The 16,472-nt window shown below is 37.9% G+C and overlaps 1 protein-coding gene across 3 annotated transcripts in view; it reads left to right on the top strand.

The window, feature by feature from the left end:
• GALK2 (galactokinase 2) overlaps nt 1–16,472 on the top strand; it is a 108,340-nt gene that overhangs the window by 10,075 nt on the left and 81,793 nt on the right. For 2 of the 3 annotated variants that reach the window (XM_017543769.2, XM_017543776.2), the window contains exons 2-3: nt 7,967–8,055; nt 13,551–13,674. In XM_017543769.2, coding sequence (XP_017399258.1) covers nt 7,967–8,055; nt 13,551–13,674 — 213 coding nt within the window. The remainder of the gene's footprint in view (nt 1–7,966; nt 8,056–13,550; nt 13,675–16,472) is intronic. The other variant, XM_037744992.1, reaches the window with a different exon arrangement.

Genomic DNA, 16,472 nt, shown 5'->3' with positions numbered 1-16,472 from the left:
TTTTTTTGAGACGGTGTCTCGCACTGTTGCTGAGGCTGGAGGGCAATGGTATGATCTTGGCTCACTGCAACTTCTGCTTCCTGGGTTCCGATGATTCTCCTGCCTCAGCCTCCCAAGTAGCTGCGATTACAGGTGCACACCACCATACCCAGCTAATTTTTTGTATTTTCTTAATAGAGATGGGTTTTACTATGTTGGCCAGACCTGTCTCAAACTCCTGACCTCGTGATCCGCTTGCCTTGGCCTTTCAAAGTGCTAGGATTACAGGTGTGAGCCACTGTGCCCAGCTGACATTTTACAATTTATGCAGTGTAGTTGTTGAATAATAATGATGATAGCATCTTTGTCTTCATCGTTATTTTAATGTGGCATTCAAATGACCACCAGGATGGCTAGATAGTAGAAGGGAGAGCTTTATTGGCAGTATCAGTTTGCAGATCAGGAAGAGAGAGTCTCCAGTGTTGACTGAAGGTGCTCTACCTTTGAGTAGGGAAGAAGTTTGGGTTTTATCTCCCACAGAGTCTGTATTATACAATAGAGTCATACATATTCGGCAGGTTTTAGGGAAAAGCTATACATATTTATGAGAGGAGCCAAGCACATGTGCAGGGGTAAGCATATATGTAACATACATCCCATGTTCACTTGGTGGCAGGTTTTATCATGAAAATGAGGTGGAATTTGGCTCTTTACTTCAAAAGGTAAGCTATAGGGCACAAAGACAATTAGTGCACAGCCTCTATAGGTTGGCTGAAACTGAAGGTCTGCAGTTGTTTATCAGAAAAGAATGTAAGGTTGGTCCTGTGTCCAATCAGAATTGTATTTCTATAGCCATTCCTCAAATTTTGAGGAATGGATTGTAAGTCAGAGTTAGGAAGTGCCCAATAGCTCCTATTGCTAGGGGGCTTAGTAAGAGTGTGGTTTTACTTGTAGCCATGAGAATTTAGGAAGTTGTCATGCCTCAAGCTGTAACTTTTGTTACCTTAACTTTATGATCCCCCTTGCCTTAACTTTATGATAAAGGGGCATGACTTTAGTTTCTCAGATCACAAATGTTTTGTGATCAAATAGGATGTTTGCTGTTTCTGGTAAACATCCTTTATTAAATTAAGGACATGCCCTTTTCTAGTATGTAAGAAAAGAAAAATAGCTTAGAGTCATCTGAGCTATGTGAGATATGCTAAATTTTATCAGAGAGATGTGAATATGGCACTTCAGTCACATCCCTCCCACTCTTTGCACCCATGCCAGAGGGCAATCATTTAAAGCCATTTTGTTCCTGACTAGCTGCTTCCCCTATTATCTTCATATTCCTGTAATCTGTGATACAAAGAACAACTTACGGCCAATCAATAGGTTATGCTATTTTAATATAAATTCTTAATAAACAACTTAGGAACTTCCCTATTTTTCCCTTGAAAAACCACTAGTAACTACTGCTAATCAGAGCGTACATTCAGGTTAACTTGAATCTACGCTCCCAAGTTTGCAATCTTCAAACTTGGCCCAGATAAACTCTGTGTTAAGTTTACCTTACTTTTTTTTGTCTTTAGATCAACGCATGACAGGTATTTAAAAATTTTTATATTTTATTTTAAAAAATTTGAGGAATGGCTATAGAAATACATATATATATATATATATATTTGTTTCTAATTTGCATTTTTTGAGAGGATCATGAAGTCATAGAATTTTCCTCTTTTTATTCTGTTAGCATAGTGCATTTAATCAACAGATTTCCGCTGTTGATTACCTTCATATTCCTGGAATGAACTCTGCTTGATCACATGGGTTATTTTAGGTAATTACTGCATTCAGTTTACCAACATTTTATTTAGAGGTTTTCTATCTATTTTCACAAGTAAGATTAGTTCATAGTTTGCTTTTGAGGGCCATTCTTGTCAAGTTTAAGCATCTGGGTTAGACTAGCCTCCTAAAATCAGATGGGAAACTTTCCATAGTGTCTGTTATTTAGAACCATTTATAAACAGAAATGACCACTTTTTTCCTTTGAGTTCCAACTAACTTTATAACACTTTTTGGGCTTCATTTCTGACAACTTTTCTATTTCTTTATTTTTAACCTCTTCTGTTAATTTTAGAAATTTGTATTTTTTTTTCCTAGAAAAATCACCCATCTGGATTAAAAAATTTTTAAATCTTTTTAAAATTTATGTCTGCCTATTATTTCTAGTATTGATTTTGTTTAATGACACTCAAAGTTGTTTTCTATATTTTTTAAAGAACCACCTTGTAATTTTTTGATCCAATTTGCTATTTTTCCCTAGTTCATTTATCTTTTGTTTCTTCTAATTTCTTTAATTACTTTTTGCTAGGTTCTTGTGTTATATGCATACTTTATGTATTTTCATTATTTATTTTCTTTTTTTAAAAAGTACCTATTATACCACACAATATGTTTTAAACACTGCCATGTAACTCCCTAATCAGATAAAGCAAAGACAAAAATGTTTCTTATTAGAAACTTATAGTCTTCAAAGATTACACTTTAAGTTTCATAATTTGACAAAGAATTCATGAAACAATCTACAGACTAGTTTTAACAGACAAATAACACTTGTAAGCAGACATGAGTATCCTAAATTGTTTTTTAGGTCTCAATTTTATAAACATTACTTACATTAGTGGTAACGGTGGAGCTGGAGTGTATTGTACCTTTTCCAAACTGCACAGTGAGAATCACCAGGAGTGTGGTGTAACTTATGACCCTTTCCAAGGTCACGGATCTTTTGGCCTGCAGATGTCAGCCCATGCATCTCCCTTTGCTTATGGACTGGTTTGGTGATCCACTGGGAGTCAGGATTTTTTCTGACACCTGTATGGAATGGATGAATGAGGATAACCTCAAAAATTTTGTATATTGAATCTTCACCAAACTAAAAACTCAGGACTCTTATCTGGACACAGTGACTCACACCTGTAATCCCAGCACTTTGGGAGGCCAAGGTGGGCAGATCACTTGAGGACAGGAGTTGAAGATCAGCCTGGCCAATATGGTGAAACCCCATGTCTACTAAACATACAAAAATTAGCCAGGCGTGGTGGTGCCTGCCTATAATCCCAGCTGCTCCGCAGGCTGAGGCATGAGAATTGCTTGAACCTGGGAGGCAGAGGTTGCAGTGAGTGGAGATTGTACCACTGCAGTCCACGCTGGGCAGCAGAGCAAGACTCTGTCTCAAAAAAAAAAAAATGTATACACATAGAAATTTAAAAAAAGTCTAAAAATGTATGTATATATGTATAAATAAAAATGTATGTACATGTATGTGTGTGTGCACACACACACGCGCACACACACACACACAAATTCAGGACTCTTAGAATCCCACAGTGGCATCCAGCTTTCTCCTCTGCAATGGACTTTGAGCATACTTACCTGGTTAAGACTACGATGCACAGACAGGCTTGCCATAAGCTGCACCCTTAGGAAGTGGGCATTTTCAGCCACCACGGTGCACATGAATCCTATATATAATGTTACTTTGCCTGGCCTTGTAGCCCAGTCAGCACACTTTATTGGGCTGGGTGAGGTATGGAGCTCCGTGGTAGAGCAGAGAGCTGGCAGTACTTGCTGGCAGGGACTCTCAGAAGCAAGTCCATGACATCAGACTGCTTCTTCCTCCATAGCTCCTGGATGTACTTATATGAAGCTATCTTGACTTACCTGATGGCTGCTGCCAGGCAGAAAGGAAAGAGCCTTTCTCCCCCATTATTTATTTTCTTATATGAATAGAAGGCTAGAAAATGTTCTGAGTGCCATTATGGTTTTATCTTATGGGTTTTGATGTGCAGGCCCTTCATTATTATTTTCAACATAGCTATAGTTTTGACCTTAATTTCCACTTTCTTTCAGCTTCTTGCTCATTAATTTGCTCTTAAGTTCTTTTCATTCATCTATTCAACGCATCTACTATTTTTATTTTCACCACATAACCTTGTTTTCTAAGAGCTCTAATACAATTTTAGTTTTATTTTTATGTTTATTTTTTGATCTTGGAGAAATTTATTGTGATGAAAGGAACAAAACAGAGATTCAAATTTATCTTCCTGTCCCAATGGTAATTACCATACTTTGAAATTCCATCTCTAACATATATTAAATTCTCAAATATAACAGAAATAATAGTAATAACTAATAATTATTGTATACTTATAAAATCCTCAAAAAAACCTTTGCAGTAAGTACTAGTATTAGTTTCAGTTTGTAGATGAGGAAAGTGAGACATAGAGCCACTCGTACAAATTAACATAAAATTCATGTTATAACCAATTATTCTTAAATTAGCATTAAAAAATAATATTTTCTGGAGAACACAAGCACAGACAGGATGGGGGACTTACCCAAGATCACAATGGAAGACTGAAAACACATGTCATATCTCCTGAAATTTTAATTCATTCATTTCTGCAGTAAGCCACGTGGTCTGGCATCAGTCCTTTTAGTAAAGTCCATTTCATTCATGACAGTCATAATTTCTTCTCAAGTTGTTATTAATACTGCTTTTCTTTTCTTTCTTTTTCTTTTCTTTTTTTCTTTTTTTCTTTTTTTTTGAGACGGAGTTTCGCTCTTGTTACCCAGGCTGGAGTGCAATGGCGCGATCTCGGCTCACTGCAACCTCCATCTCCTGGGTTCAGGCAATTCTCCTGCCTCAGCCTCCTGAGTAGCTGGGATTACAGGCACGCACCACCATGCCCAGCTAATTTTTTGTATTTGTAGTAGAGACGGGGTTTCACCATGTTGACCAGGATGGTCTCGATCTCTTGACCTCGTGATTCACCCGCCTCGGCCTCCCAAAGTGCTGGGATTACAGGCTTGAGCCACCGTGCCCGGCTTCTTTTTCTTTTTTAAGATTTTAATTCAAAAGAGCATTCAGAGCACTAGAGTCAGCAATTTGTGCTGTAATACTTTGGCCAATTCCCCCTTTAATAATATGATTGTTGTAGGAGCTCTTATTTTCATATTGAAATGCTCATTGTATTCTTTTTGGGGGCATACTTTCAGTGACTGCATTAAAACCCAAGGTCTTGTTGGTAGCTCAACTAGAGGTAAAATAAAGCTGCTTCCCCCAATTACAGCCATACCATTCATTATTAGAAGATTAGGGATGAAGTTTAGGAAAACACTGTACACTTCAGTTCTTTCTGTTCTTAGAGAAAATGCTTTCCTTGTTTTATAGCCTCCATGCATTTGAATTTCAAAGGTAGGAATGTTGTAGAGTAAGCCTCTTGGTGATGAAGCAGTTATAAGCCTTCCCAAGGAAGTCTAGGGAAATGACAATGTTTTATAACTCAAAATCATTTAATTAAGACACACTTTAGGAGACGCATTCTAACTCTACTGTTAGCACTTCATGTTATTTGTATTTGCAGTCCTTATAAAAACAAATTAATAAGGTTCAAGTTCAGGAGAACCTGAATTTCATCTGTATATGATTTTCACAGACAGAAACATTAACCCCTATTAAAGCTAGAAGAATTATCTAAGCAAGAAAGGTGGGAGTTATACTTACCACTCTCTTTACCACATTTAATTGTACCAATTCCTTTGGATTTGACATTTTAAATATCACCTAAACTTAATCTCACCTTTCTCTACCTATAGCTTTAAAGTACTTTCAGCATTTCTCTCGATATATTACAATGAACTGCTATTAGATGTCTTCGTTTCTACAATCCAGATTCCACACACTTCCCAGTTTGCTTTTTCAATTGCAAAATTGATGATTTACTTCATTTTTAAACGTCTGTTCACATCCATTGCCTGTATGTTAAAAGCCAGGTTCCTCAATATGGCATAGTGAGGCCCTTTAAGATCTGAGGCTTGATATCTTCCCACCTCCTCCCCTCTGTTTTTAGAACCCTAATTGTAGTTTTCTGAATGCAGTATGCTTAGGCCTTTTCATGCCAATTGCTTAGAATGCTTCAACCTACCCCATTTGTCTGACATCATCCTTTAAAATTTACTTTAAACATTACCTCTTTGGGGATCTTTGTTTAATGTACCTTCCCTCTTTTTGATTTATCTTACTGCTCATATTCTCTCATAGCAGGGACTAAATGGTGTTTCTCTGTGATCCCAAAGGATGAGTGTAGTAGTGTGATTTCGGTTCACTGCAACCTCTGCCTCCTGGGTTCAAGCCACTCTCCTGCCTTAGCCTCCTGAGTAGCTGGGGTTACGGGTGCATGCTACCACACCTGGCTAATTTTTTGTATTTTTAGTAGAGATGGAGTTTCACTGTGTTAGCTAGGATGGTCTCGACCTCCTAACTTCGTGATCCACCCACCTTGGCCTCCCAAAGTGCTGGGATTACAAGTATGATATATTGGCACTCTTTATTAAAAACTTAACTTTGTGGGCCAGGTGCGGTGGCTCATGCCTATAATCCCAACACTTTGGGAGGCCGAGGTGGGCAGATCACGAGGTCAGGAGTTCGAGACCAAACTGGGCAATATGGTGAAACCTCGTCTCTACTAAAAATACAAAAACTAGCCGGGCATGGTGGAATGTGCCTGTAGTCCTAGCTACTGAGGAGGCTGAGGCAGAAGAATCACTTGAACTTGGGAGGTGAAGGTTGCAGACGGCCTAGTAGCAGAAACTAAGAGGTTCACAGAGATAGGTGGAATGCAAAGAGTACTAAGCAGAGAGAAGTTATAAAGGTGTCTTCAGAGCAACAAGAGAATGAGGCAGGAAGAGAACCAAATAAACTGATATAAACAGTTTCTGATGACTAATTCCCAGGAGATGAGCTTGAATAACTTCCAAAAATATTCAACATATTTTTCTATTATTATATTAAATTTTCTTGAGTTTTTTGGGGTGTGGGTCTCTGTTTCTTAATTAATTAATTTCCTGAATATATCAGGCTTTAATAAATGTTTATCATCCTGGTGTTATTACCCAGATGCAATATGATGTGGGACTACAAATAATGAGGGCTATTCACAGAATTGACTTGGGATAATTTGAGAGTATCAAGTTAATAAATCTATTACAAGAATTTTGGATCTAGAAGAGACTTATGAGGAACATCTAGTTCAAATTCTCAAATTTTGGAGAAGAGAGGCCAAGAGAAAATGATTTGCCAAACTTTGACATTGAATTAGAGGTCTCAGAATTAGCACTGTGGTTTCCTGATAGCCAGTCAAGTTTTCATTTGACTACATGTTCTGAGTTAGACAGTATAACCCCCCAGATTCATATCTACTTGAAACTGAAGAATGTGATCTTATTTGGACTAGTATCTTCGCAAATGTAATCATTTAGGATGAGGCCACACTCAATTAGAGTGGACTTTAATCCAATATGACTGGTGTCCTTACAAGAAGGAAAAACACAAGAAGGAAAAATAGGGAGAATGCCATGTGATGACACGGCAGAGATTAGAGTGATGAAGCTGTGAGCCAAGGAACACCAAGGATTGCTGAAATGAGAAGGTAGAAAGAGGCAGGGAAGAAAGGATTCTCCTCTACAGCTTTTAGAGGTACTACTGACCTCTGAGTTTAGATTTCCTGCTGCAGAATTGTGATTATAAGTCTCTGCTGTGTTAAGTCATCCAGTTTATAGTATTTTGTTATGGTGACCTTAGGAAACCAAATATACTGCCACATGCTACACCTTTTAGTATAAAGAGATTCTTTCCTGAATGTCACCAAAAGAGTATACAAAAATTATATTCTTCAAACAGGAAGGAAATAGCTTTTTCTGTTGGGTATATAAATCTTAACTTTTAAATTCTTCAATGTGCTTAGCTATACTTTTGTGCTATTTAGAAATTACAGTATTGTTCATCTTCGAATTTTAAAGGAAGTATGTCACTAGGAAATTTGCTTTTAATATTTTAAGAAATAATGGTGGCAGACATATGGAGTGTGTGTGTGTATGTGTGTATGTATCTTATGGATTTTCTGTTATATGATATTCTGAAATACTGTTTTTTAATTTTCAGATTACTGAAGCTAAAGGAGATGTTTAACTCCAAGTTTGGATCTATTCCCAAGTTTTATGTTAGAGCACCAGGAAGAGTCAACCTAATAGGTATTTCAAAAGTTCCTTCTCTTAATTTTTTTCTTCTTCCTTTGGTAAGATCTAAATTTTTAAAAATATTTTTTTCTGAATTTTTCCAAAAATAGAATATTTTACATATATCTACTAATAATAAGATGTGCCTTTGCATAAGGAACACACTTTACTTTCATCTTTCCCAATCCATGTTATTAGTATTGTTCATTTGTTTTTTAAATGTATACATTTGTTGAAACCAAGTTGTTAATATTATTTTCATGGAAAATGAAAATATTTTTCTAGGCCAGAGGTTAAAATTCTACACTGTTGGTAAGTAGTTTTGATGGTTTTATATTTACTCATTGGTGTAGGGCTGCGGAGGCCCCTCAGGGTCATGGGGTGTCCCTTATGCTGTGTTGAGGTGCAGGATCCAAGAGGTAAAGAGACAGGACACTGAAGAACTAGTGAAAACCATCTGGACTCAGGGAGCCATACCACCTGTGAGCAGAGATCAGTGGTGGCCTCAAATGCCCAAGAGCATCTGTATTTATTAGGTACAAGCAGGGGGCAGGGTCGTGAGTGAGGTCATCATCTATATGCTTAGTAATAGGGTATGGATAATCACGTGAGTTACAAGTGAGGGGACCACCCCATTATGTCACCTGGGCAGAGAGGTGGGCCGTGCACATCAGGGTGCTGTGCCCTGCGCAGTAGTAGAGGGTTGTGACAGAAAAGGGGTCCACCCCCATTAGGTCACCAAGGCAAGGAGGTGGGCTGTGTGCAACAGGTGTTGTGTGCAACACTTCTTATCTAGGGGCTGGAGACTTCAAAGGATTTCTAATAGAAGGATACTGTAAGCTTAATGCAGTGGGAGCTGACAGACTTGTGCTCTTCTCTTAAGATATTTATGGGAGGATGATTTGAGCTAGCACAGAAGCAAGAAAAGACTGACAGGGTGTACAGCGGCAGTGACTGGTCACACCAGAGGGGTTCTTCTCTCCCGGTTACTTCCAGGATCTCAGGCCTGAGGCCTACTTTCCACAGGAACTGCGTGTAAGGTACTACAAATCCTTTATCAGGAGGAGAGGCACTTGCTCCAAGCCTGCCATACAGCGTATGCCCTTTCAGACAGGGACGCCACTGCCTGGATCTTTGGTTCTCGTCCTGGTCTGGCTGTTTTCCCAAATACTGCTTCTGTTATGTGACTACTCTAGACATTCCCCCCTACTACAAACTACTATATGGTTATATAGAAGGTTCATATAAATCAGCACTAAATGTGTCAGTACAGCTCCGACTACAATACCTATATGATTATATATAACTAAGTATGCTAGATATATGTAAGCAGTAAGTTACACTTCGAGCACTAATTCTATAAACTAATACATGATTATATATGAAGGATTATATAAAGGAAACAGCTGAGCAATAACACTCTAAACTAAGATATTCTTCAGGTACTAGTTGTGCCTGGGGTCTAGACAGTTCTCCTTCCTTGGTGCCCATGGTGGGTGTTACCCACACATTGGGTTAGAGGAGCACAGGGAAACCTTACAATTTCTTGCTACTAAAAGTGTGCTCCAGATTTTGCAGGTCTTCTAGATGAATTTATCTTTCATTTTGTTTATCCTGTGAAGTACTTTGAATTTTACTACCTTTTAGTGATAAATAACTCAGCCTTAAAACATTTTGCTTACTATCATTTTATCAATGTCCATATATAATAATTGACATAGTTGTACTTAGACTACATACCATTTTAATCTTAGTTTTTCCTTTAATATGTCATGAATATTTCCATGTATCTGTTTCCATTTTCTGCTGCTATAACAGAGTTCCACAGATGAGGTAATTTATAAACAATAGAAGTTTATTTGGCTCATGATTATGGAGGTGGACAAGTTCAAGATCATGGTACTGGTATCTGGTGAGGGCCTTCTTAATGAGTTATTCTATGATGGAACAGCAGAAGGGCCAGAGAGCATGCAAGAATAGAAAGGAAGTCAGGAAGGGGTCCAGTTTCTGCTTTCTGCACATGGCTAGCCAGTTTTCCCAACACCATTTATTAAACAGGAATCCTTTCCACATTGCTTGTTTTTGTGAGGTTTGTCAAAGATCAGATGGTTGTCCCTTCCTGACACCTTACAGTAAAATTAACTCCATTAAAGACTTAAACATAAGACCTAACACCATAAAAACCCTAGAAGAAAATGTAGGCAAAACCATTCAGGACACAGGCATAAGCAACGACTTCATGACTAAAACACCGAAAGCATTGTGAACAAAAGCCAAAATAGACAAATGGGACCTAATTAAACTCCAGAGCTTCTGTACAGCAAAAGAAAAAATCATTAGAGTGAACCAGCAACCAACAGAATGGGAAAAAATTTTTGCAATCTACCCATCCGACAAAGGGCTAATATCCAGAACCTACAAAGAACTAAAATAGATTTACAAGAAAAAACCAAACCCATTCAAAAGTGGGTGATGGATACGAACAGACACTTTTCAAAAGAAGACATCGATGAGGCCAACAAACATATGAAAAAATGCTCATCATCACTAGTCATTAGAGAAATGCAAATCAAAACTACACTGAGATGCCATCTCACGCCAGTTAGAATGGCAATCATTAAAAAATCTGGAGACAACAGATGCTGGAGAGGATGTGGAGAAATAGGAACACTTTTACACTGTTGGTGGGAGTGTAAATTAGTTCAACCATTGTGGAAGACAGTGTGGCGATTCCTCAAAGACCTAGAAATAGAAATTCCATTTGACTCAGCAATTCCATTACTGGGTCTATATCCAAAGGATTATAAATTGTTCTATTATAAGGACACATGCACACGAATGTTCATTGCAGCACTGTTTACAATAGCAAAGACTTGGAACCAACCCAAATGCCCATTGATGATAGACTGGGCAGGGAAAATGTGGCACATATACACCATGGAATATTATGCAGCCATCAAAAACGATGAGTTTGTGTCCTTTGTAGGGACATGGATGAACCTGGAAACCATCATTCTCAGCAAACTGACACAAGAACAGAAAATCAAACACTGCATGTTCTCACTCATAGGTGGGTGTTGAACAATGAGAACACATGGACACAGGGAGGGGAGCATCACATGCTGAGGTCTGTGAAGGGGGGAACTAGAGGAGGGACAGCGGAGGGGTGGGGAGTTGGGGAGGGATAACAAGGGGAGAAATGCCAGATATAGGTGATGGGGAGGAAGGCAGCAAACCACACTGCCATGTATGTACCTATGCAACAATCCTGCATGTTCTTCACATGTACCCCAAAACCTAAAACTCAATAAAATAAAATTAAAAAAAAATAGGAAGTGCACTGAATTTCATCCTTTGATCAGGAACCCACTCCTGAGATAACTAACTCACTCTGGAGATAATGGCATTAATATGTTCCTGAGGGCAGAGCTCTCATGATCTAATCACCTCTTAAAAGTCCCAACTCTTAATATTGTCACAATGGCAATTACATTTCATTATGAGTTTTGGAGAACATTCAAACCATAGCACTATGGTTCTGTATAGTGCTCATAATTATTTTAATGACATCATGATAGCATACTAAATTAATATTATATAATTTATTTGACAACTTTCTCTCATTGTAACTTAAGCTCTTTCCAGGTTTTGTTTTTACTATTATATCAGGTAGATTCATAAAAGGGACACTTTAGGTTCATTTTATCATTACTGATGAGTATTGCTTTTTTGGTTTATTTGTTTTCAAGGATAGAAATCAGAAGTAGTAGAATAGAGGATGTACTCTCTTTCATAAGATTTAGTAAGTTGCTCACTTTCCACAAAAAAAATATTGAACTTACAAGTACAGACTTATAAAGGTCCCGAACTTAATGATGGTTCAATTTATGATTTTTTTACTTCTTTTTTTTGAGATGGAGATTTGCTTTGTGATGAGGCTGGAGTGCAGTGACATGATTTTGGCTCACTGCAGCCTCTGCCTCCTAGGTTCAAGCGGTTCTCCTGCCTTGGCCTCCCAAGTAGCCGGGACTATAGGCATACACCATCACACCTGATTCATTTTTGTAGTTTTAGTAGAGACAGGGTCTCATCATGTTAGCTGGACTGGCCTCAAACTCTTGACCTCAAGAGATCCACCTGCCTTGGCCTCCCAAAGTGCTGAGTTTACAGGCATGAGCCATTGCACCTGGCCTCTAGCTACAACCTTGTATCTGTTAACTGACCTCTCCCTACCTGTTGTCCCTACATGTTATCCTTCCTGGTCTCTAGTAACCACTATTTTACTTTCTATTTTTATGAGATAAACTTTTTTAGCTTCCACATAGAAGTGAGAACATGAGGTATGTGTCTTTCTGTGCTTGATTTATTTCACTTAACATAATGTCTTCTAAGCTTAACATAATGTCCTCCATGTTGCTATGAATAATACGATTTCACTCTTTTAGGTGGGTGGCTGAATAGTATTCCATTGTGCATATATACCCCATTTTAAAAATCCATTCTCATGCCTGTAATCCCAGTATTTTTGGAGGCCGAGGAAGGTGGATTACAAGGTCAAGGGATTGAGACCATCCTGGCCAACATGGTGAAACCCTGTCTCTACTAAAAGGTACAAGAATTATCTGGGCATGGTGGCACATGCCTGTAATCCCACCTACTCCAGAGGCTGAGGCAGGAGAATCACTTGAACCTGGGAGGCAGAGGTTGCAGTGAGCCAAGATCACACCATTGCACTCCAGCCTGGGTAACAAAAGCAAAACTCCACTTCAAGAAAAAAAAATCCATTCATCTGTTGATGGACATTTCTGTTGAATCCATATCTTGACTATTATGAATAGTGCTGCAATAAACAAGAGGGCCAGATATCTCTTTGACATACTGATGTCCTTTTCACTGTATATATATCTAGTAATGGGATTGCTGGATCATATGGTAGTTCTATTTTTAGTTTTTTGAGGAGCCTTTGTACTGTTTTCCATAATGGCAGGATCAGTTGGAACTCAGGTTCCTTCTCCTGAGATTGAAAATTCTGTGTTGCCCATGGCTGATCTAAATGCCCTCTCCTTGGGTGCTAGTATAATTCTGCTCTGTTTTGTGTTTTGCTGTAACACGGCAGCACTGAGTTCCAGTTCAAAGAACCACACTCCCTTCACTCTCCCTCCCCCAAACAGCTTCTCTCTTCATGCTGGGAGGGATCCTGTAGGCAATGCAGGACTGTCTTTCCTGTCCTCTTCAATTCCTCTATCCCTGATGTTATGTTAAAACCAGGTACTATGATTGTTCACCTGAATTTTCTGGGTTTTTATGAAGGTATTTCTTGCATAGATAGTTGTTCAGTTTGGTGTAAGATCATGGAAGGGTTCTATTTGGCCATCTTGCTCTGTTTCTCTTTATTTTTATTTACTGTTAAAACCTGGCTCCTGGTCAGTTTTTTTCCTGTATGTAAAATTTCTTGAGGATCTTTTGTTTCATATATTAGCAATGATTTTAAAAGCTTTCTCTTTTTCTAGGAGAGCATATAGATTACTGTGGATATTCTGTTCTTCCTATGGCTGTAGAACAAGATTTGCTCATAGCTGTAGAACCTGTGGAAACATACACTCTCCAACTGGCCAATACAAATCCGTTGTATCCGTGAGTATTTAAAATTGCTAATGTGTTTGTATAGATGGTGCTGTTTTTACCCAAATCAACTATTTAGAAGACATCAAATTTAAAAAAACAATTTATTGATATTTTGTACCTGATATTAAAAAAATTCTAAGGCCATGATTTATTGTTTGTTCATATTGTTCATCTGTCCATTCATTTAAGGAATATTTACCAAAGACGTATCATGTCCTAGACATAGTCTTAGATATCAGGTGATACAAAGATAAAAATAACTCTGTCTTTGCCCAATAGGTACTTATCATCTATTGATCTAATTATCTCCAGCAAAGTCACGTCTGTTGTTTTCCTATGTTACTGTGGTACCTTCTAAGTATCTTGTCATAGCATCTTACTGTGCTGCATTGTTATTATCTATTTATTTACCTGTGTCACCCAGTAGACTGTAAACTCTGACTTCAGGCAGTGTTGTCTCTCTTCTGCAATGCATTAGCATATAAAATAGAGTCTGGTGCCTAAAAGAGGTAAGTATGCTTATCTAGTATATATGCTTTATCAAGTTAATAAAGTCTTTTTAAAAAAAATTGTTAGTTTGCTAAGATTAAGTATACTAATGGATATTGAGTTTAATTAAATGTCTATTTAGTATTGAAGATCCATTAAAAAAAATATGGTGAATTAGTCTGATGAATTTTCTAATGTTGAGCCCTTTCGTGTTTCTGGGATAAACTCTACTTGCTTCTAATATATTATAATGGATTTGACTTGCTCATTACAGAGAAAGATTTTGGCTTATATTTGGCGTATTATATGCTTGGCTTGTTGTTCATTGGTTAGTTTATCTGCAGTAACATTCGTTTATTCAGAAAATGTTATTGATAAGGCTGTATACCAGCTTGTGCAAGATGGAGAAGTTTTTTACTTTTATATGGAACTTATTGTAGAATATCTATTTTACTTTTCATTTTGCATGTTTGATAGTATATCTTGTGTGCATTTTGGACCCTTGAAAAGCTCATATTATCTCAAACATATTTTCATGTAATTGTTTATGAACATTTAAAAATCAGTACATAATATTTTGTCATATTGGTTTAGTCAAATTTAATTAATTCCAACAATAATGAATATGTGGTTTCAGTTTCATTTTTCACAAAATCAGATCCTGAGACAGACCTGGATGAAGGTAGTTTATTTGAGAAATGGTCCCAAGAGCAGTAGGAAAGAACATGAAGAATGAGTTAGGCAATTAGAAGTGAATTATCCAGATATATAGTCCCTTCCATGGGCAAGAGGCTTGATTCTATTAGGACTCCTAGGAAGCATGCAGTATACATCCCTGAATTGTCCATTTGTTCTAGCATTCATTGTGTAGATATACCTTAATTTGTTTATCTACTTACCAGTGATGGACATTTAGATCATCCCAGTTTTTGCCTGTAGGAATAATGCTGCTATGAATATTTATACACAAATGTATATGTGGACATATGTTTCATTTCTGTTGGGTAAACACCTAGGAATGGGGTGTCTGGCTTGCAAATAATTAATTAATTTATTGAGAAAGAATCTCACCCTATTGCTCAGGCTGGAGTGCCATGGGGTGATCTTGGCACACCTCAACCTGTGCCTCCTGGTTCAATAGATTCTCCCACTTCAGCCTCCTGAGTAGCTGGGACTACAGGCACATGCCATCAAACCTGGCTAATTTTTGTATTTTTTGGTAGAGATGGAATTTCACCATGTTGACCAGGCTGGTCTTGAACTACTGACCTCAAGTGATCTACCTGTGTCAGCCTCCCAAAGCGCTGGGATTACAGGTTTCAGCCACTGCTTCCGTCTTAGTTTGCCTTTGATATGGTTTGACTGTGTCCCCACCCAAATCTCATCTTGAATTGTAGCTCCCACAATTCCCATGTTTCCTGAAAGGAACCTGGTGGGAGATAATCGAATCATGGGGGTGGGTCTTTCCCATGCTGTTCTCATGATAATGAATAAGTCTCATGAGATCTGATAGTTTTAAAAATGGGAGTTTCCTTGAATAAGCTCTCTTTTGCCTGCCACCATCCATGTAAGATGTGACCTGCTCCTCCTTGCCTTCTGTCATGACTGTGAGGCTTCCCCAGCCATGTGAAATTGTAAATCCATTAAACCTCTTTCTCAGTCTCAGGTATGTCTTTATTAGCAGCATGAAAACGGACTAATACAGCCTTTTAAAGAAATTTTCTGGTTGGGCATGGTGGCTTATGCCTGTAATCCCAGCATCTGGGAGGCCAAGGTGGGTGGATCACTTGAGCCTGGCAGTTCAAGACCAGCTTGGGCAGCATGGTGAAAACTCATCCCTACTAAAAATACAAAAAAATTAGTTGGGCATGATGGCATGCACCTGTAATCCTAGCTGCTCAGGAGGCTGAGGCAGGAGAATCACTTAAACCTGAGAGGTGGAGGTTGCAGTAAGCTGAGATTGTGCCACTGTACTCCAGCCAGGATGACAGAGCGAGACTCCATCTCAAAAAAAAAAAAAAAAAAAAAGAAAAAAGAAAAAAGAAATTTTCTGTCTGCCAAAGTTGTATAATTTTACATTCTCATCAGTGGTGTTACTAACATGTCTCAAAATTTTAGCTATTCTCATAAATGTGTAGTAATGTATTTTGAGTTTTTAAATTTCTGATGTTGAACATCTTTTCATCTATTTATTTGCTACCTAGGTGTATTTTTTGTTGAAGGGTCTTTTCAAATCATTTTCCTATTTTTGAGTTTCTTATATATTAAAGATACAAATGTGGTTTTTTTGTTTGTTGTTTTCAGTTTTTTTTTTTTTT

Source organism: Cebus imitator, unplaced genomic scaffold, assembly GCF_001604975.1.
Source record: "Cebus imitator isolate Cc_AM_T3 unplaced genomic scaffold, Cebus_imitator-1.0 Scaffold9, whole genome shotgun sequence".
Taxonomy (NCBI): Eukaryota; Metazoa; Chordata; class Mammalia; order Primates; family Cebidae; genus Cebus; species Cebus imitator.
Note: the sequence above shows the minus strand (reverse complement) of the source record. Positions and strands in the feature narration are given on the sequence as shown.